Source organism: Podarcis pityusensis (genome assembly GCF_964106645.2).
Source record: "Podarcis pityusensis genome assembly, chromosome: 2".
Classification (NCBI taxonomy): Eukaryota; Metazoa; Chordata; class Lepidosauria; order Squamata; family Lacertidae; genus Podarcis; species Podarcis pityusensis.
The window spans coordinates 89,756,874-89,780,180 of record NC_138029.1 but is presented as its reverse complement, the minus strand read 5'-3'; the positions used below and the strand labels follow the sequence as shown (position 1 = coordinate 89,780,180).

Here is a 23,307-nt window from a genome sequence, read left to right as displayed (position 1 = left end):
ATGTTTGAGTCACATATTAATTTGCCTTTTTATATAGGTGTTTTCATGTTAGTTAGGGATCAATGGAAGTTCTTCACTTAGTACAAGTGGAGCCCCCACCCCAAAAGATGTAGCTCAATCTGTTATGTTCCTTATCATTCATATACAATATAATGTATCACATTTGGATACATTCTGTTCTTGTATCATAGCATTAGGCAAGAACCATGAAGAGCCTTCCCAACCAATCAGAAGAAAGCATTTCAATCTGAGCCAACCAGTTGCATGTTACTTGATGCTCTTTTCTGAGGCTGAGGTACTTTTTCTTCCATTTGCAAGCACAAGATTAAAGCAGCCACAAGCACAAGCCTTTCTTCTTTTCTATGTCTAGCCAGCCAGCCTACCAGTCTTTGTAATCAGCAATGTATCTATGTGAGTTCATTGTTTAATTTCTACATTCATCATTGCCACACACATGCACACCCAAACACACATTTCAATGAGAGTGGTGGCAAACTATCCCAAAAACACGTTTGACTGGTGGGAAGGAGCACAGGAAACCTAGTTTATTCATGGGCAAGACTGGGCCCTTTTTTATTCTTAGGGAGAACGGGAGGGGAAAGAGTTTCCTGGTGGCATGTTTGGCTGACATCATAAGCATGGAGTGGGGGAAGAAAATCTGGTTTCCTTCATTGGCTGAACCAGGCCTTTTTATTTATATTCTCTTCACAATCAAAACCAACCACCTTTACAAAATGTTAACAGTTAAAGTCTTGTTTTGCTACTAAAAAGTGGTGAGGAGGGGTGCCTACTTTTGGGTTGTAGATATGCTTAAAAATAAGACTTTGTTTCAGTCCTCTCCACTCCACAAGAGCAACTCAAGGAAATGCTAATGTCCATACTTTCATGATTGATAAAAAGGTGTGCAAAACACAGAGCAGAGTATCTTTACCTTGCCAAGCAAGGCTGATGTTCATAATTACTGTCTCACAGTGACCTTTTTTATTGAAGAGATGTGTTCCATCTCATCTATGCATGCATAAAGAAAACCTCCACACACACGTTAACTTGGAATTGGTACACTTCCATATAATACACACAACAGATCAACAACTATGAGTCCATGCTTTAAGAGTCTGTTCCACTCCAACCTGTCCTTGTCCCAACTGCAACACACTTGCTTCTTCTCTCCTAAATTCATTAGCTTAATTTCCTGTTTATTCAGTTCTGCTTCCTCCACCTATGTTGAAGAGTACTGATGATCCCCATATCACTGCACCCTACCCCAGAGGCTTCCATGCCTCATCACCTCACTCAGTCTGCTGTTTTACCTGCACAATGTCTCCTGCTGTGATAGCTACTGCGATGTTACAAGTTTCCACCATATCCTTTTGTAACTTTTCATTAGATATCTGAACAGGAAGCACTGTTCATTAACTAAACCAAATGGAATTAATTGGGAAACATAGAGATGACTGCACTGACTTTGGGGCTAACAGTTCCATTCCTCAATTTCAGCAAGACATAGAACCACCACTCCCTGCCCTCTCCCCTCAAAAAAGAACTGTCACATAGATCTTTCTGCATACCTTCTATTCTGCAGACCAAAATATTTCATACCCAGAACCAAGTTTATCTAATGAAACAGTAAGCTTCAATATGGCTCAATACATTTTTTTTCAATCAAATGTTATTCAACGTTTTCAACATAAAATACAATAAAAAGCACACTATAAAGAACACTATACTCAGCAGCAAATTGCACAGTTGGAATTGCATACTACCATTTACCTCTTGGCCATATAGATCCTTACATCTTAAATTTAATCCAATGCTGGACTTACTGGAGAAAAAAATCAATTATTATGTGCAAAGCAGTCTGCTTGGGAGATTCTGCTACTTCCACAAGCTAAACAACTTCCAAAAATAAAAAAAGTAAGTCAGCATCTACTGTTCTTTATTGCCAACAAGCTGTTGCATCTTCTCTTATTACCAGTGCAGCAAGAACATTATACTATGTTCTTCTTTACTCAGGTACATGGCTTTCAAGGAAATATACATATAGACACACACACACATATTTATTGCCCTTGCTACTATATTCAATGCTCAGATTTTTTTCAAAGAAATGCTTCAGCATCCAGCAAGAAAATACACTTTGCTATAAACAGAACTCACCCGATCTGCTGATGCAACCTCTTCACCAGCTAGACAGATAGGAGAGGCCATCTCCAGCACAGACATATTAGTAGGGGCATCAGTAGTTGATGAGGATCTGGGCCGGCCTGAATGAATATCCTGGAGCGACTTCCTGTTGATTTGGGGGCTTCCCTTTGGAGGCTCTGCCTTGCCCCGTCTGCTATGCAAGCTTGTTCCTCTCTTCATTTTAGGTGGCACTCTGATTTGTTGGAGAACTCTGTTCAGAGCTGTGGGGTGGGTAGAGACACCATCAATTTCAGCACATGTGCTTTGATTTTCCAATTCCGTTTCAAGCTCCAAATCAACCTGAGCTTGCTGAACATCATGGGGAGACACTGAGGACCTCCTACGTTGATGCTGGAAGAGATGCTTCAACCCTTGACCAATCACATTAATATTCTCCAAGGCATTGTGGGTAATTTTGGATAGCTTTTGCTCCGATTCATGTTGCCTTTTGGTCTCTGGATCTTGAGACTTTCCTCCAAGGTCAGGATCATCATAGAGTTGTTCACTACCAGAAGGCTCCATCAGATGACACCAAGCAAGTTTATTTGACAAGTCAGACACAGATGTTCTGTGCCCTTAAAATTTGTTTTTGCTGAAAAATGCCAAGATTGTCAGCCAATAAAGTGTGCAATTGCTTCAAGAGTGAATACACATGCAGCTGTGCCACGGTGGTCTCATGCTTATCTACTGTTAAAACAAAAAAACTAGGGTTACACATCATGCACAGATTAAGGTTATTCACATTGAAAAAACATGCAGCTAGTTTACTCTCTTCTCAATCCTAAACTTTTCAAGCATTTTTTTTTACCATGGGGATTAAGTGCATTTCCACTGCAGGTGGAACACAAAGCTTATGAAAAAATATTCCAAAACCAAACTGCAAACCAAATGCTATATTACATATAGAAACTATACCTCCCTACCAGCAGAGCTGGTATACTGGAAGGCAAGGAAGATTTTGTCAGAGCCGTAACAAGCATACCCCAATTTTAATATGCGTTGTGCTACATGAGGCTGGATTTGGCAGCTTATCACCATGGTATTAAGGAAAGGCAATGTAACTCAACACATTGCTCTATATTTCTAATAAATTTTATGTTATTACAAACTAAAAATATGGAAAAAAGCAAAATATGTTCTTTCAGGCAAGGACCAGAAGCAGGGACCAGATTCCACATTGCCAGCGTTAAAATATTTTGTAGGTACCAAAAGCCATTAGCAAAGGCTCTCTCAGGAATCTCAAATGTCTAAAATGACTGGTTCTTGTAGACGTGGGCAGCAGAATGGCAGCAGCATTAAAAGTGGGTCTTGTTCAGACTCACAGGAACACATAATAATAATTTATTATTTATACCCCGCCCATCTGGCTGGGTTTCCCCAGCCACTCTGGGCAGCTTCCGACAAAATATTAAATAACACAACCTGCTCCTTCAGGTATATTGCTTTGGGTAAGTGGAAAAGGCAAACAGCTATAATTATGTCACACTACAGGCAGGTAGCTGAGGAAGTAAGCAAGTGAACTCAAAGCAACTTGAATATTAAGAAAGGGAGCATTAATAAAGTTAACAATAACTGAACAGCCTTGTAATACGCTTGTTGTGATTAAGTGCGAATCACATGCATAAGCTGTGTAAGATGATAAAATGGACCATACAAATGAAGCTCAGTCTTGGCAGATCCTGCATGAATTTTGAAAGAAGTTGATAGAGATATATGATGTTTAGACTGGAGAAAACATCCAAGAGAACATATTAAGAGCCATTATGATGATCAGGACACATCTTGGATCCGGTTTGGAAGTCTGTTTTGCCAGTTCTAATACTTGAACCCATGACCCTGGGATTAAGAGTTTAATGCTCTACCAATTGAGATATCCTGCAAAAGCAAGCAAATATTGTCTTTACAAAAACTCTAGCACCTTTGCTACCCTTCTCAGACACTGCACAATATAGTTACCTACTGGAAATAAAGCCATCCCAAATTCTACCATTGTGATGTAACATGTTGCAAGTTCTGTTAATAGACTGAAAATTGGGCTACCACTATTTTACCCAACAAAAAATAAGCAGGGGCATCGTACACATTTGAAAACTTAAAGATACAACAAATGCCTCCAATATTAATTCCCACCATTAGTTTATATAAATATATACTATCCTATTGATGTGTAGTAGTATATTTCTGTGACGTATATAGCTAGGAATAAGGCAGCAGTTCTTATGGCCTGCTTTATATGCTTTTCTATGGTAACAGTTTAAATCACAATAATCTTATTTCTCCACGGACAAAAGACAAATTATGGCATAATAAGAAGTTATGCACAAGTGTCAGGAATCCACATGCAACAGCACCACTCCTCCTTTCAGGTGAGTAAGCAAACAGGCCAGAAAGTATTTAATGGGACGTCCAAACTGGAAAATATGGGTACTGGCATCCAAACAAGTCAGGATATGAAACCATAGTTTGAAGTCGGCTTTTGCATCCTGGCTTGTTTGGCATTAACCATTATTTGCTTCCAGTATATTTCCTGACCCAATTTAAAGTTCCCGTTTTAACCTGCAAAGTCCTAAGAACAGGTTACTTGAAAAGATCACGTCCTCCTTTGTATGCCTACCTGCACCTTAAAATTCTCTTCAGAAACCCTTCCCTAGGTGCCTCCACCAATGAAATGAGGCAGAGGGCAACTAAGGAGATGTGGTTTTTTAGTAGTGGCATATCAGCTATGAAACAGACTTCACAGAGAGCCACGCCTGACACCTTCTTTATCTTTTTTCAGTGCATTTTAAATTGAGGCTGTACAGTAAATTATTCTCTGCCTCTGCGCAATGAAGCTTTCTGCAGTATTATTATTGGATATTACCTATTACTGTAAATTGTGTTTGATGTTTTTATTTATTTATAAAAACATTTATATACAACTGTGTCATGAAAATATATCACAGTGGTTTACAACATTATAAAAACATAAAACGACACAATAAAATCATAAAAAGTTAAAAACCAACATCAACAGACCATTGTGGGGGATGTACTCTTAATTGCCTGCATAGGCCTAGTGGAATAGAAAAGTTTTAAGCATGTGTTTAAAAGTTGGCACAGAAGGAGCCCACTGTACCTCTCTATTGACAGGGTGTTCCACAGGTGCATGCACACAAAATCTCATACCAATAACAAACTTAGTTGGTCTCTAAGGTGCTACTGGAAGAAATTTTTTTATTTTGTTTCGACTATGGCAGACCAACATGGCTACCTACCTGTAACTAGAATATAAGGGTTCAGGGTGATCCTTGGGGTATCCTGGAACCAAATTGTTGAAAGCCACCATGGGAATATTTACTGACGGGCTGTTATATAAATCTAATAAACAACTAGTTCTCATATACAACATACAACAGGATGTCATGGTTAGCTGCAGCTTCCTGACTTGTTTCGCTGCTTATCCAAAGGGAGGAGCAAAGCAGCTGTGAGTGAAGCTCATGCATATCTTGCCTTATAAAGCCAATATTTGATAATCTGAATGTGACCACAGTCATGTGATACAGAGAAAGAAAAATGATTCCAGATACAGAATTTCATTCCATTTATTTGGATAGAAATGACCTCCAATTCTTAAAAGGAAGATTTTCTATAAAATTCACAACTCCAAGCTAGATACGCCTAGTACCCCCGCAAGCCCCCAATCCAGTATAAGGTGGATACAATAGGATGAATAACAGCACAGAAACTCAGATTTGTTGCAATTAAAGTGGATCACACACATGCATTAAGGTTAAACTATATCATACACCTGAAACATTCAAAGAATGGGATTACAGACCTATTCCTATGGCATACCATCGTAAACACTCTCTACAGGCTCACTCCAATTTGTGGAATTAGCCATCAAGCTACCCAGGGGAACTGCATTATCTATGGAGAATGCCAGAGGTAGAATTTTTAGTAATAACAAAAAAAAGTTCAAAACCCTGTTGAGTCAGATTACTTCAGGCTGAACAGACTCCTCAAAATCTCATTTTTTAAAAACAGGTAGATTTTGTCCCCCATGATTCTGGGGAAATGTTTTAATCTGATAAACATTTGCTAATGAGAATGGACTACAGATAGGCCAAAGATAACCTAGATGAATATTCTATTGACTTGGTGGTAATCATATATGCATGGTGTGACTGACTGTTATACTGTAGCTAAAGACCTCCCTGTAGTACCACAGATTAGAGTTTTGTGAAATTCCATCCTGCTAGAGAAGACTGCATAGATTCTACAGCTAATCCAACAGCCCTTGTCATTCAATGCTTTGCCTATGGGGATCTCACTATGCAGCTATTTCAAGAGTCACTACATGTTGTCAGAAAATATAATGCATTTGTGGTTAATGAACCAAGTGGCAACTAAAGCCAATTTTTTTCCTATTTCTTTCTACTGTGTGTGGTCAGAACTTTTCTCATGCTCCCAAACATTTGCTGGTTTGCCCCTTACCCTTGAAATTTTCCATAAAAAATATTTCTGTATGTTCACTAAATTGCTTTGAAATATTCTACTATGGCAATGGCCAAGTCTCCAAGTTTATTACATGGACAACTGTCACTGGAACTCATGTACTACCGGTTTTAGGGGGAAAAACAGCAAAAGTGCTACCTAATGCAGAAGATGAAACAAGCTGCAAAACACCATATATACAGTCAGTGGACATACGTATTTGCAAACATTACAGAACTATTCTAGCATCCTCTCAGGTGAGACTTAACATAGCTATTGCAACTCAGATGCCAAGACACTACTTAAATATAGGGAGGAAAAGGTACTTACCTCCACCACTTATCCTTAAACATGACTGGCTGGTGGGGCTCCTCTGTCAAACAGCAGCTTGGGGGAGAAAAAGACAAAACTTAGAAAAGAAACATACACATCAAGAGAATGTGACTTACTGAGATTATTTTAAGTCCAACACTGTAATAATATGCCCCTAGTTATGGTTGGTCTCAGCATTACTAATAGGCAACAAAGAAGGAGTAGAAAAATGTGGTGACTTCTGTGCACCTGCACATTCTGCTAAACTTCAGCTTACACAGCCATGCCCCTATTCTGTCTCTGCAGACAAAGAACTTGCTGGGAATTTGCCACAGTCAGTGAAAACTCTTGAATATTTGCAAGCTGAACTTTCCACATGCTCAAAGCTATTCAGGGATAGGTTTGCAACAGTGGATTAAGCTTCACTGAAAGGCTTTTCTGCCAAAAATAAATAAGATACCTTTCATTCTTTAATTATTATTTTTTCAATTTTCAGTTTTTACAAAAAAAAACCAAGGTTACATGAGAAGACTGCTTCTAAAGCAGTAGGACTTCCCCTTCTCCTACCTAAATCAGCTGCTGTGGGTCCCTCAGAGCAGATTTTATAGGCACATGGGGGGAGACTGGAGAGGAAGCAGGCCCCATTATGTGAGCACTTCTGCACAGACTTCATTGGAGTCCACACTATAATTATTTTTAGCATTAACAAATACTAGAGCAGGAAAAGAGAATTCAAATCGCAGAAGGGTTAAACTTCAAAAATGTTTCATAAAAGCATCAAAAATTGGAAGGCACACAACTATCCCATATACAAATTTTGATCAGCAAGAAGTAATTGAAGCAGCATATGGCAAAGCACCTCTTACACAGGGATCTCTAATTCAGATTCTTGCATTTTGGCTTGAATCCTAATTTTCCTCCCATGAATGAAACAAAGTCCACATACATGGAACAAGGATTTCCCATCTTCTGCAGCTCCCTACCACCACCTGAAAATGAAAGATTGCTCCTGTTTAGGAGACCCTTGGGAATGGTGCAGAATATGATGTAGGGGGCCTGGAGATGGAAGAATTGGCAGGAATCACTTTTTCCTTTACGTGAATGAACAACTTAGAATCAAACTCTTTCCAACATCAAAACTTCTGGATGTTTCCATGTATATAAATATTGGGAGATGGGGGAGATTTTACAGGCAGATATTGATTTCCAGTGCAAACATACCATGTTGGTGCTTTATTCCCATATTTTGCTCACTGCCATATTTGTGTTGACGATAAACATTTAACTAACTACTGTGGACAGAGTAAGTTGCCATTCAGATGATCTGCATAGGAAAACTCTTACCTACTAGAACCAAAATATCAAAATAAGGGTGTGTTGAGGCCAGTGTCCTTGCTGAATTTCAATTTAGTCTTGTCACTAGCTGCTCTGATAACTAATGTTCATTATATCTTGTACACTGTGCATTCTCCTTCCAGATTTGTGGGATCCTTAATGTAACACTGGCACACACCACATGCAATTGATATGTTGGGGAGGAGGGAGAGACACAGATGTAGCCAGAAGTTAAGTAACCAGAAGTTAGCAAGCTACAGTACTTCTTAAGTGGTGAATGAACATATGAGTACAACAGAACAAAGTGAGCATTTAACATTTATTTTGATAGAATCATAGAACTGTAGAGTTGGAAGGGACCACGAGGATCATTCTAGCCCAACTTGCTGCAGTGCAGGAATCTTTCACCCTATGTGGGGCTCGAACCCACGACCCTGGGAATAAGAGTCTCATATTCTACTGAGCGAGCTATCCCTCAGTTTGAGTAGAGACCAAGGTAGAAAGGAAAGCATCAAACTGCACATACAGTATAGATTTATAATTTGGCCTATTCTAGTTCTCTGTGCCATGCATTGAATTACTCACAACTGGACAAGTTTCTAAACTGCTTAAATTTTAAAATGTCCAAATCCCAGCTCCTTAATATGACATTCTAATTGTTGCAGTTAAAATTATTCCAAGAGGAGGATACAAGGACGAACAAAGCAATTTGACATATTATGCCATGTTGGTCCCACAGAATACAAATCATATTGATCATCCATACAGTAGATACACAGCTGCCCTAAACAACATCTGAGAAAACAACTGATAGGCAGCTTGGATTTATTTCTATCATATGAGGTAGAATAGTGCAGTTTGTGAACTACACCTGGGTAGCAGCCCAGCCAAGAAGATGGTTCACCACTGTTATCACTATTTTTTCGATTTGGGTCTATATTTTATTTTATTTTATTTATAAATGGAGAAATGGGGGCGCAGAAGAACAGACAAGATAGGAAAGGAGAAAATGGAATATATATTGTGAAATATTGAGTGGCTCTGAAATTGCATGCTGGAAAAGCTATTACCATTTTCAATAAGGAAGGAAAGGCAGCACCCTGCAGAGCAGATAAGTTATTTTAGAATGCAAGTAGCACACAAAGAAGCTGTACTGTATTTCCTACAACGCACATCCTTATCCCAAGCTAGTCATAGCCTCTTCAAAATGTAACCAAATATGATGTCCAGTAGGTGAAACACAGCTTGTGGGTGGTAAAATGCTTTTTCCCAAAACACAAAGTGGAAATGTAGGCTGCTGTGAGAATGTCAAAGACACTTGTGGCTTTGGAACGATCTTGAAAATCCTAATGCTGAGATTAGCAGAATAATGCCTTATAACTTTTCAAAATAAAGTTACCACAGAAGAATTACAGGCAAGCTGCCTATACGATTTTCCCACCTGCACCCCCATTCCTCCAACTGGCTAATGCCACTGAACCCTGCAGAGAGGGGGAAAAGAGGAACCCTGCATACTTATGCAACTCCTGGAAAACAGATTCCTCTGGTTGTGTCACTCAGGTGCTGCCACTTTGGTATTCTGGCCAGAGGCAGCGAGAACGTCAGCAAGAATTGTAAAATTCAAAAGCTAGAAGCTACACTTATTTCAGTCAGTGTTCAAATACTTGGTCAAGTTCATTTATCATTTTTCTGTTCTTTCTCCCCTCTGTGCGTGCATGCATGCACGCACGCACCCACCCACACAGAAAACTATGTCTGAAAAGATATAGAGATACATGCAAATGAAGTTGATGCCTAGGAGATACGTACTGGTTTATAAAAATAATGAAGATAGCATATAGGCAGGCTAACTACTTGTTTCAGAGTAATGCTGTTCTGTTCATGTGTTCCCTTGAGAATAGTTGGCTCCAATCTTCTTATAAAAAAAAACGTTGATCAATACTCTATTTTAGAGCAATTTCCTACCTGTGATGTGGAAGAAAGATAGCATTGACATACGCAGCCATGAGGCAGTTAGCAAACCATTTCAACCATAACTCAAAAGCAGAAATGTGGTCTGATTAATTTTACTGTATATAGATGAGAGACAACAGTTTTTGCATCCAGCAGTACAAAACAGGTGACGGCTAAAGAAACTATGCCAACTACAGGACCCTGGCTTTTTCATCACAGTAAGGCATTTGGAAGTCACAAGAACTTGCAACTGGTAAAGAAAGAATCAATAAATCTGATGTCCACCTTTCATAACCAGTACCTAGCATAGGAATCTTAACAACAGCCTTTCTGAAGAAAACTTTTATTCCATTCAGAATTACAGTTGGCACACATAAAAAAATTAATCTAAGTTTACTCAGCAGATTTTATGTCACTTAAAGAACTGGAGCAAGCACTATTTGAAGTTTAAGGAACGTGTAAAAAACAAAATATCTGCCCCCAAAATAAGTTTCTCAGTAAGGTATGTACTCCTTTTTCATACTTCTGATATACCATCCTATATCAGGCTATGATAAATATTGTTTAAATATACCTTTTTAGTTGAACCAAGTGCATTGTTAAGGTAAGATGACAAACATTCAAGTTATACAGGACACACACATGCTGTATAAGTGTACATATACTGCAAGTCGCTTATCACTGTTTCAGATCTGGTTTAGGTATCAATCCTGATTAACAGTAAGTCAGCTAAGGAACAGGAAGTATATACCTGTACCAAACTTAAGAGTTCTTAAGCAGTTTTCAAATTCTTATAACACATCCTTATGTTTAGATCTGCTTTAAAGCAAGCCTACCAGTAAAATTAGAGGATAACTCATGTATACAGCTCCAATAAGTTATGAGCTGCATAAGGAAGACTTAAAAAAAAAATGCTCCTCACCATGCCAATGGGTCTGGTAGGTTTTGGCTAATCAGACAATCCTAGGAGTGTCTTCCTAACACTGGAACTTCAGAGGGGGAGTGCAATCTATGTCCCGTCCTCAAACACTGATATATGGTTGTCTCTGCACCAACCAGGCAGTTGGTCTCCCAACCTCCTAGGATGGTGTTTTACAAATTGCATCATTATTACCAGCTGAATTTTGCTTCCTTCCATTCTTAATGCATTTGATGCATCACTCCTTCTAATGCAGAACTTACTGTGCATTACTCCATCCAATAGCAAACGGAGGTGGCAAGTGCCAAAAGAACTGGATCGAAGATGGGGACATTGAAAAATAAGAGGTTCTCAGTGTGCTTGGGAGAACCCAGAGATTTACAAAACTACCTTGCTTTAGCAGAACTGATAGTTATAGGGGACCAGCAGGCTCATGGAAGAAGGATGGATTGCTCTGCCCCTCCTCCACCATTCTCTTACCTTCCATGCAGAGGAAGGAAAGCTTACCAACACATAATCTCTGTAACAGAAGTACAAATTAATCAAGGGTTTTTTTTGGGGGGGGGGGTCAGTCATTTTTAGAAACAATCCAAATGCTGTTCTTCACCTCCCCCTTGAACCACCAGCATAGCAGAGTAAGCAAAATATCAAGTATCCAGGTCAGTTAGCCAAGAAATATCCTGAGTTCATATTCTTTGTGTACTTCCAAATATATTCGATAAGGTCAAGTGGGCAACAGTAGATGTATCACTGCACTAATCTTCCATGCAGCTTTCAAATGGTTTTGACACCAAAGAGTATGCCTACTGAACATTTTAAGTTCAAAATGTCAGTAGAGTGGACCTGATGGCAATTATTACTTTTTGTGACAGCTTCATGTTAAAAAGTGAGCTGACTATCTTCCCAGTTTCTAGGTAGTCAAGTCATCCCAAAAAATGTCTCCAAGCTCCTATCATGTTGCTATCTCATATCACTTTGCATAGCCCTACAAATAAGCAGAGGTTTAATTCCCCACCCACCTTAAAGCAGTATCTTCTAACATTTTAGAAAGGAACTCTGCCTCAAATTTAGGGCCATAATCCAAGCAGCAAAAACCAATTTTACCAAAGCTCAATCTCTGCTTAAGTACAGTGGTACCTCGGTTTACAAACAGTCCTGTTTACGAAATATTTGGTTTACAAACTCCACAAAACCATAAGTAGTGTTCCGGTTTGCGAACTTTACCTTGGTCTACAAACGGAAGCAGGGCACCAGCGGTGGGAAAGCACACCTTGGTTTAAGAACGGATTTCAGGAACGCATTACAGTATTTTTTCGTGTATAAGATTAGGGTTTTTTCCTAAATGTCAAAATGTCAAAAATTAGGGGGTGTCTTATACTCTGGGCCATCTCCCCCCATTTTCTTAAATCTGAGACCCCAAAAATAGGGGCGTCTTATACATGGGAGCGTCTTATAGCCAGAAAAATACAGCAAGTTCACAAACCAAGGTACCACTGTAGGTCATGTTGTTGTTGTTGCTCTTCAGGAAGATGTTGCAACTTTTTAAAAGTTACCTTGCATATTTAAAATCTTGATAGACTAACAGGTTTAAGTTCTAAAAGGGTATTTAAGATTCTGTGGGATAAATTGCTTTCAACATCCTCCTGCACTTCTGGTTTCCACAGGTCAACAAATTTGGGGTGACAATGAGTGCCAAGTAAAAAGGTCTGCTGTCACCAGGACCTGCCAGTTCTCCAAAAGGTAGGGTCTTCTCCCCAACCCCATGCTCCATCTTTAAAAAAAAACTGAGGTTGGAGACAATACAATTTTCTTCAGCTCACAGCTACCAAGAGGCTGTGTGCCATCTTCTGCTGCCTCTTTGCCTGCCAGGTGGTTGAAAGCAAGCTTTCACTCATGTTTAGAGAAGCCGAATGATCAGGGATCATCCTTCTCCAGTATCATGTGCCCAATAATCTTGGTCACCGGGGCCTAACTGGCTCTTGCCATGGCAGGGTGAGAAGAGAAGTAAGATCATCTAAATCCTGCTCTTTATGTTTTTAGTTTGCAGTCAACTATTTATAACACAATGCTCAGCAACTAAAGTTACTCTTACATAGTGAAAAGTCAGCCCTGCACAGATAAGAAAACAGACCAACTGAGATCTGTCAAAGCAAGAGATTTATAGTGTAAGGATTGTCAAATGTCATAGGGGGCACACACATATTAATTTCAGCGTTCTTAGCATACTTCAAGATATGGTACAAAAAAGGGAGGTGTGAGGAGGTCAAGGAAATAAGTAAATGAAAGGTAAGTTATGGGAGGATTCATTGTATTTTTTTTCTTTTTTCTTTTTTATTATTGTGATGTGATGTTTTGTATTTCTTTAATATGCTGTTTTTTAATTTTTTCTTTTTGTAACTCTTTAAAATTCAATAAATATTATTTTTTTTTTAAAAAAAAACACAAGATATGGTAGAACAAGGTAAAACAACTCATAGAAATCACTTTGGGCGTGGCATTCTTCCAAAGAATCTTAGCCTGAACCTTGCAGATCTGTGCTGCTATCTAGCTGTGGACAAGTTAGCTCTGTACTGAGCTTTCAAAAGTAGTTCATGTAGTGCTCCAAGAATTATCTCTTCTGTGCACTGCATGCTCAACAGTAATTGTAGACTGGTACCACATGCATGATTCAAGCTGCAGCGCAGATGCTGTAGTGCTGTGACTTGGACCTCTTTCCACGTTTTCTACATGCATACATTGCATGTCCATCTTAAAATACGGTGTAATTTCACATTAATGTTAACTGCTTGCTCTTAAACATCTGCTCTCATACATTTTTGGTGTATGTTCTGATTGATTGACTGTCAGATTCATTCCATAACCCTATATCAGGAAACTTTTAATGTCTAATGTTTTACAATTTTTTATGTGCTGTAAGCTGCCCAAAGTGGCTGGGGAAACCCAGCCAGATGGGTGGGGTATAAATTATTATTATTATTATTATTATTAGGCATCTATCTGGCTTTGCATGTATCTGAATACAGATCTCACACTTACAGAATCTCTAAATATACCAACGCAGAGAATAACATTTCTGGGTATTTAATTCATACTACTAAGCATCATGGGCAAGATATACGAAAGACTACAGGCAAGAATTTCAATGCCATCACTTCTCCTAACACACAGCCATATATCATGGCATAGAAAATGTTCTGTACAAATAAAGATTCTGATTCTTGATTTTACACCTCTCATCATTACAATGGATAGCTTCATTTTTTAAAATCTATTTACTTAAACAAAAGTACATTGTGCAGCACCATTGTGCTTTCAGATTTGGCAGAGGGTTAGAAATAATGTCATTATAAAAGCTTTCTTCTTCACTGCAACCAGTAGCTTATTTTAGTTGGGGACAGTGTTGTAGACTGGTGATGTGTGGAGGTTCAGATTCTGAGGTTTTGGGTTTTTCTAAAATTAGATCTAGCCACCTTCAGAACAAAAAGTTACAAAGCAAAATGGGCAGAAAGCATTCCAAACAACTGTGTTCTAAGGTTCAGCCTGCTCCCAACTTTCAGTGTTCTTATTCAGTGACTAAACACAGAGAGGTAACTGGCAAATACTAATGAGAAATTTAGATAATTATACATGGTAAAAAACTGAAAAATGGTTTCAAAGTGACTCATGAGTGCCCTCTCCATTCAACAGGGAAGGGCTTCATTTTGAAGCATTTTTTGTCTTCCTTGGCACATGTGTCACTCTAGAATTTTTTCTCTCTAAAATTCAGACAATGGAAAAGGGCAGACCTGGTGCATTTTAAGGGACTGCCCAATTCACTCGAAAGCTGCTTTTTTGTCTTCACTGGCAGGAAAAAAATTGTTGCCCCCCAAAATTAACAGGAGAGATCCAGGAGCATAGTGTAGCTGTGACTGGGCTGTAGGATGCCCACTCAAAAGCACAAGTCATGATCTTTGTGACACAGGGTTAATTTTATGCAAAAGATATTTTAACCCGGTAATACAAATACAAATAAAACCCATCATTAACCTATCCATATTCTAAGGGCAAGTGGGGATGCATTGTGATTGAGAAAGTGTGGGTTACATCAGCCCTGAAAAGTAGCCCACTGCTGCTGTACTAACTTTGGGGGACAGAGCTGAGAGTGATCGGCAATACAATGTCTGCTCTTGCCCTCAATGCAGTATTGTTAGCCTATGTTTAACTGACAAAAGTTCAGCAGGAGGTGTGAACACATGTGGCCCGATCCTCCAGATGTTGCTAAATTACAATTCTCATCATCCCTAACCACTGGCCTCTCTTGCTGGGGCTGATGGGAGTTGTAGTTCAGCGGCATCTGGAAGGCCAAAGATTCCCCATCCCTGATCTAGAGTAACATAACCGGAAGTGTGAGTTCTTTCCAAGGTTTAGCGTGCTAGAGCAGTGCAGAAAATCATACTGTTAAGCTTTTTCTATGGAAATAAAATTATGAGGAAAGCTTCACCTGCTGACACTTATTACTACTTTGTAAGTAGTAGTAATACACATCTTATTATCACTTGTGTGTAGCTCCAGGTTTATTTCTGGATCCTTGGACTCACCTGCAGAAGAGGATACAAATGTGCATTTGCTCATTCGCATTCTCCTTTGCCTGTTGCATGGTGGGGCCAATCCACACACAGTGTACTAGGCCCACCTCTGGTGTTAAACGTATCTCATACCCTCAAACCTAAGTTCATCTAACTGTTAAAATAAAGGTAGGACAGAAAATACCTACCAAATGAACTTCAAATGATACCCTCAGCCTTAAGATATAGATCCTACTATCATTCAGCCAAATGATACAGAACCTGAAATAAGTATTCATTAAGGGTTGTAGTCAGGTGATCAAGTAATGCAGCTTATGCGAGAACATTCATTTCCCTACTATATTACACTTGCTGCAACAAATCTTTCATTTGAAGACACGGTTAAAAATAAGTTGCTTCACAAATATAAGCAGACATCACCATTACAGCTGCAGAGCCATTCCAGATAGATTTAAAAAACATATCTTTAAATATGATTTCACCTACATTCAGCCACAATAAAGCAGTTGTACAAACAGGCATCAAAAGAACCAAAGTAAAAGAAATGAAGGTCTGAAGAGTATATTATTCTGAGAAAACTCAACAGGTAGTGTCAATATTTTAAGGCCTGAAGGCACATTAAAGGAAACTCAGAACAAAATCTACCATCTTACAAACATATATGTTTTCCAGAAGGCATTTTACCTGCTGAGATTATAGATTCTCTCTAGAAAATGGAAATTTATCTGCTGGATCTTTAGACCAGAAGATGGATAGAAAAGTGGTACTTCTGGCATCAGTGCCACAGCCTACCCAGTGCTATTTTGATTCATCATTATCATCAGGGAGTAAACATAAGGGGAGAGAAGAAGAAAGATGTTATAGGAGGGGGAAGTTAATATAAAAGAAGCAGGAATCAAGGATAAGGTAACAAGTTGAGTGTGAAAGAATAGTAAGAAAAGCAATTGACAGGTAAAAATACTTTTGAAAGGCCTGTTGGGGTAGGGAGTAAAAAATGTAAAAGGAAAATTCTGTGACTGACTCTGTCCTTGAACCACTATTTTGTGACTGGTGGGCCTCAGTGATTTTCAGCTATCTCAAGTGAGCCCTGCACATAGAACATTTGACAATCTATCTTATAATTGTCAGAGAGGCATATGGGAATCACAGGGTTAAATAGCTGGTGGTGACTTGTGGATTCCAATGAATACTTCCCTATTCATGAAGAATCACCATAGCTCTGCAGTGACCTTGGTTCACAGTTGGGGAATAACTGGGTTTTGTGGCAGCTGATGATGATGATAATTTTTATAATTTGTACCCAGTCCATCTGACTGGGTTGGCCCAACCACACTGGGCAGCTCCCAACAAATATAAAAGCATAATAAAACATCAAACATTAAAAATGTCCCTATACTGTACAGGTCTGTCTTCAGATGTCTTCTGAAAGTTGCATAGTTATTTATCTCCTTGACATCTGATGGGAGGGCATTCCACAGGGTGGGTGCCACTACTGAGAAGGTCCTCTGCCTTGTTCCCTGTAACTTCATTCTCACAGTGAATGAACTTTTTGCTGATACAGTGGTACCTCGGGTTAAGTACTTAATTCGTTCCAGAGGTCTGTTCTTAACCTGAAACTGTTCTTAACCTGAAGCACCACTTTAGCTAATGGGGCATCCCGTTGCTGCTGTGCCGCCAGAGCATGATTTCTGTTCTCATCCTGAAGCAAAGTTCTTAACCCGAGGTATTATTTCTGGGTTAGCGAAGTCTGTAACCTGAAGCGTATGTAACTTGAAGCGTCTGTAACCTGAGGTACCACTGTATTTTGATGGCTAAAGTGTAAGTCAGGGATGGATAACCACTGTAATTCCATAGTAGGGATAGGATCAGGCATTACTCAGTCACCCCTAACATGCTTTTGTCTGCAGAAAATACTTATCTACTGTGCTTCAGAATCTCAAGCTCTAAACAGGCAATACACCACCACCTGCCATGCAAGAAAAGCAGTTGTAAGAATCTATATGTACAGAAAGCCAGAGTTCTTTTAAAAATCTTTTATAAACGTCTAGCCCAGTTCAAGTGAGGTCAGTTATGCAAGCACCAGAATATCAGAATTGCAATGCTTCAGTGCACATGTGCATATTCAACTAATTTCATCTCCAATGTTCTTTACATTTTAGCTATTTGTTTTTAGCTATTTGTATTTAGATGCAACCATGTGTCATTAAGGGCTTTTGGCACTCCTTCGGAGGAAAGAAATGTTGTCAGATTACATTCAATTTACACACCATTTTTTCCCTTCACTGTCCTAGTCTCTGTTCTGCCAGAGAAAAGCAAAACCTAGGCAGGAAAAGAAAGCATTTTTATATATAACGCTTTCATTATCCAAGTGTTCTGGGCTCTTTAACCAACAGTTGCAGCAACAGCACTACTTTAACCTAGTGTTTAAGTCAAGTGTTACTATTTTAGATATCAGCAAAGAGCACATTTGGTAAACTATGAGATCTGATCACAAGCATTAAAAAATATTTGCTAAAACACTGTCAGTTGCTTCCTTGCTGTAATGGGATTTCCAAAATTAAAGCTTTGTTTTTAAATATAGAGGGTGAAATCCAATGTCACTTGAGTGGCATTCCACTCACACAACTGGACTGCCCCTTTCTCCCAGTGCCCCACACACCTCCATCAGCTAAAGGGAAGAGGATGCAATTGGGTAATAAGAGGTCATAAGAACAACCTGGGTATGGGTGATTCCCCGTTTCTTATAAAGATGTGGATCCATCTCAAAGTCAGTCTTAAAGTGTTTCCTTGCACAGGAGTAAGTGCTTGTGCTATGATCAACATCACAAACGCATGCTTAGTCAAGTGAAAACAGAATCTGATGCAGAGGGTGAGGATTACCAGTTACATGACCACTGAGCTTTTGAATTAATTAGTCTACTGTCTCACACAGAAACACATACACACAATCTCACAAAATGTATATACTGCTTGATTGTAAAAAAACAAAACACCTTTAAGCGGTTTACTAAAAACAAAAACAAACCTTAAGATTATCAATAAAAGACTGTTAAAAACAGCTATTTAAAAACATTCAAAAGATAATAAAATCAACTAGGGCCACAGGGAGGATATATAGCACTATTACTTACAATCCAAATCCATCCAGTTTTGTATGATTAACAAAATAGGAGGAACAGCTAAAATGATTAAGGCCTTGTGTTTATCTTGACACTAATTACATAATCATAAGTTCCACAATACTAGTACCAAGAGAAACTTCCTCCCCAGCAAGGGTGCCAACTTGAATAAAATATTGTGGGGGCCCAGTTAAACCCCGCCCCACATAATTGAACACATGATGCAGTGCACACACACCATGTGAATGGGAATGCCCATCAACTTTGTGGAGGCCCGGCACCCTCAAATATTTTATTGTGGGAGCTGAAGCCCCCACAATCCCTTAGGAGATGGCTCCTATGCTTCCCATGACAAACAACAGATGAGGGGAGCAATTTCATCGTTGTTAAGGCCACACCCATACATTTTGGGTTGTTTAAATACCCTGGTGTATCATTTTTCTCTTTGATCTAGTATATAAAAAAACTGGAAATTAAAAAAGTAACAATAAAACTGTGCATGCATGCACAGATAAAATACCTTTGTGCACACACAGAGCAACAACCCATATACACAGTAAAGTCCTAGTGTGGATGCAGCCTAACACAAGGTTGCTTTACTCAGTGCAAACTATTTCCTTCTAAAGCAGGGGTGGCCAACTCCCAAGAGACTGCGATCTACTAACAGTTAAAAACTGACAGTGATCTACCCCCTTTTTTGGGGTTCAGATCAAAGTTGTTGAGTTTTTTCAGGGAGGAGGCAAAAAGGTTGAGCTTTTTTTAGGGGAGCCACAGTTGTTCAGCTTCTTTGGGGGGAGCCAATGATCAACCAGTGATCTACCGCAGATGTCCAGTGATCTACTGGTAGATCACAATCTACCTGTTGGACATGCCTGTTCTAAAGCAACCAACTCAGTACATCAAATCCAAATCACTGAATGCCACATCACTTTTTCAAAGCTGTCTCCCATGGTAACATTTTCTGTTCCAATTCTTTTAATAGCTTCCCATGCTAGAGACCTATTAAACTTCTAATTCTGCTTGGAAATATTATTACATTTATTTTAAAAGGGGAAAGGTTTGCTTAGGGAGCAAAAAACCAGGAAGCATTAGGGTAACCAATTTAACAGAAGTCACTTTACTCTGGAGCAGCACTTGACGAGGATCTTCTGCTCTCCCCTAGCATGATCACTGGAATCAAAACAAGGGTTTTAAGTATTTACACATCAATGGTACACCTAATGGATTACAAACGCAAGGAAAGGTGTAGGCTGTTGGTTAGCAAACTATCAAAAGACACTGACAACTGTAGAAGAATCACTCCCACTCAAGTTTTTCCAATATCTGCAACTGTTCCATAATACATCCCATGATACAAACAGTCTTTCCTTCCACTCAGATGCAATGTGAAATTCTGTTCCTAAGAACACATAAAAAAACCTGCAAGATCGGGCCAATGACCCAGCTAGACTGGCATCCTTTTCTCAGTGCGAAAATCCACATGCAGGACTCAGATTTCCAGCAACTGGTATTCAGAGGCATACTGCCTCTGATAGCGGAGGCAGAGCATAGCCTTGTTCTTAATGAATTTGTCTAAACTCCTTTGAAAGTCATATTAGTTGGTGACCATCACTGCCTCCTGCAGGAGCGAGTTCTATAATTTAACTACACACACTGCATGAAGTACATTATTTTATCTGTCCTGAATCTTCCAACATTCAACTTCATGGGATGCCCATGAATTCTAGTGTTATGAGAGAAGGACAAAACATTTCTCTATCCAATTTCTTGGTCCTTGCAGTACCTTTCCTGATCTGCAGTACAGACCCAAGTTGAGCATCTAATATTGCATTTTTAAACACGTTCCAAGCATTTTGGAATGAAATGACCCCCTTGACTTTTCAATTTCCTTTTTTCCAACCCCCTCATCTTGTGTTTCCAACAGTAATCATGTTGAATTTTCTTGGCAGCCGGCCATTTACAAGTATGTTTAGTTTAATAGCACTATGGTCACTGCTCCCAACAGCTCTGACTACACTTACACCAGGTCCTGGTCCCATAATCCTAATAATTCTTTAATAATTCACAACAAACCAGAATACAGCTGTGCCAGTATCTTAGTTTTTTGAGTTAACCACTACCCCACTCCTTGGCAACGCTACAGAGAAAAAGCACCTTCAAATGGTGTTGGAGGCCCTCTTTCCCACACTATTCTACTTAAAGCAACAACAGCAACGAAAAACCAGACCAGCAACTGAAAAATAAACCGGCCCCTGCACAGATGCAATCTCAACCCCGGCCGCCTAAATCTGTTTACTTTTGCGATGGTGGCATGCTGCAAAGCAGAATCTGAAGGCACGGGAGAGGTGGTGGTGGGAGAGGGGAGGAAATCAAAAGGGCCCGTTTAAAACACAATGCACCGCTTTAGCGTGTGTACACATATACAGTATACCCACAACCTTAAAGCAGCAACCAACATCACCAAGAACGAGATCTAACTTTGAGACTACTGATCACCCCCCATGACTTTCCCCAACCCTGTCTGTCTCTTCCTCCACCCATAGATGCGATTAATCTCGGGGCAGAGGGGATCACTCAGAGAAGGGCGCTTTGGAAGGGGGGGGGAAGAGAAGAGGAGGAGGAACAAACAAGCCCCCTCCCCCCGCAAAGAGTTCTGAGGGAACGAGAAGGGGCAGCAGCGGTTAGGGAGGAGGAGGAGGGAGCACGAGAACCGGCCCCAACTGAGGAGAAAGCGGCCTCCGTGGGGGTTGGGGGGTGCATTAAGACCCTCCTCGCCCGCGACCCCGTCCCTGAGGGTGGGCGCTGAGAAGGGGGAGCGCAGCTGGGCCCTGGCCGAGGAGGCGGCAAGAGAGGAAAAGCGGAGGGTCGGGAAAAGGAAGACGCTGCTGCTGCTGCTGCTGCTGCTGCTGGTGGAGGGTCGCTTACCGGCTGTGGGAGTCGCGGGAGGCGACGCCCCAACGACTCCTGTGCTGCTCCTGCTGCTGCTGCTGCTGGTGGTGGCGGCGGCTGGTCCTCCATCCCAGCCGGGCTCCCAGCGCCGCCGCCGCCGCCAACTCTTCTCCCCCCCCCTCCTCCCGCCTCCTCACGGCAAAGACAACGACGCCGCGTTATTGCGCAAGCGGGGAAGGAGGAGGAGGAGGCGGGCGCGAGCCACAGAAGCACATAACTCTCGCTCGCTCTCTGACGTCACGCGCGCAGCTCGAGGGGCGGCGCGAGGAGCCGTTCGAGCGGCTAGCCCCGCCCCCTCCCTCCTCCTGCTGACATTGGAGGAGGAGGGCGGAGGGTTGGAAGGCTGGGGATGCGGTGGAGGGTTGGCGGGGAGGGGGGAAGGGGGCGGGGCTTCCTCGCGCCTCTGCGGCGGGTTCGGCCTCTGTGGTTGAAAGCGCGGATGGCGCTTCCTCTTTCCCACGGTTGCCAGGGAGCAGACACACGCTTGGCTGCGCGCCAGAGCCACGTGCTCGGTCCGAAAGAGGGTTTTTTTTTCGGGCGGGGGTGTGTGAGATGGTAAGCAGCTTCAGAGGCGCACGCGTTGTTTTTCTTTGCTCTGACATAGAGGCTAAATTGCACGTTCGTTGCCACCTCCTCTCCGTTTATTATTATTTTTTAGGCCATCCATCGCTTAATTTTCATTTTATAACTCAGTGCGCCTTATTTCTGAAAAGGCGTGCATAGTATTGCACTGAAGGCACGCTTAAAAATAATAATCCCGTATTTCATCTCAGAAGCTGAAGGTGACTTACATGGTACTCCCCATTTTATCATCGCAACAAGATCGTGACTGATCCAACATCACACCGTTGACTGTGGAGTTGAATTCGGTTCTTACTAGTCCTATTCGGATACTGCCATGTTACTGTTGATCTGAAGACAAGGAATCAAAGTTTTGCCTTAAGTCTCTGCTATTGCAATGAACTCTATTGCAATGTATACCCAAAAGCCGTGACAAGCCAATTTAAACACTTTAAGTCCTAGCTTTTACAGAAGGTATTAGATATCTCTCGAGATTCTACACACCAAAGCTAAAAATGGTGGCTTCCATTCATGAATCAGTGCACCTATCAAGTTTGTTGAGTTAATGTGAAGGGATTCAAGATTCGTTGAGGAAAGTAGACCAGAGGAGGCAGGCCTTTGACCAAAAATATCTCACCCCAAATGCACACACAGGAGCTCATAATACGTTGAATAACATTTTGACATTTTCAAAAGATTGTACGAGTGCATAAAAATCAGCTTGGTATTGCATGCACTTAGGTAACCGGATTTTAAATCAGCCCCATATATTGAAGCTTAGTTGGCTTTAGAACTGTTGTGGTCAAGGAGAAGGGAAGGGGGATATTCCATTCCACAAGCAAAAGAAGCCTCTTGCTGAAGCTTGTCAGATCAGAAAAGTAATCAAGTATCAGAAAAGGAGGGAGACAAATGAACATCGCAGCATGAAGCAAAT

The 23,307-nt window shown here is 40.5% G+C and overlaps 1 protein-coding gene across 2 annotated transcripts in view; it reads right to left on the bottom strand.

The window, feature by feature from the left end:
* Positions 1-22,006, bottom strand: part of TMCC1 (transmembrane and coiled-coil domain family 1) — a 106,614-nt gene extending 84,608 nt beyond the window's left edge. The window contains exons 1-3 of one of the 2 annotated variants that reach the window (XM_080995525.1): positions 21,789-22,006; positions 6,991-7,047; positions 2,158-2,871 (exon numbers count right to left, since the gene is read on the bottom strand). In XM_080995525.1, the coding sequence (XP_080851651.1) occupies positions 2,158-2,706 (549 nt within the window). In that variant the 5' untranslated portion in view covers positions 2,707-2,871; positions 6,991-7,047; positions 21,789-22,006. The remainder of the gene's footprint in view (positions 1-2,157; positions 2,872-6,990; positions 7,048-21,788) is intronic. The other variant, XM_080995526.1, reaches the window with a different exon arrangement.
* Positions 22,007-23,307: the final 1,301 nt, after the last annotated feature.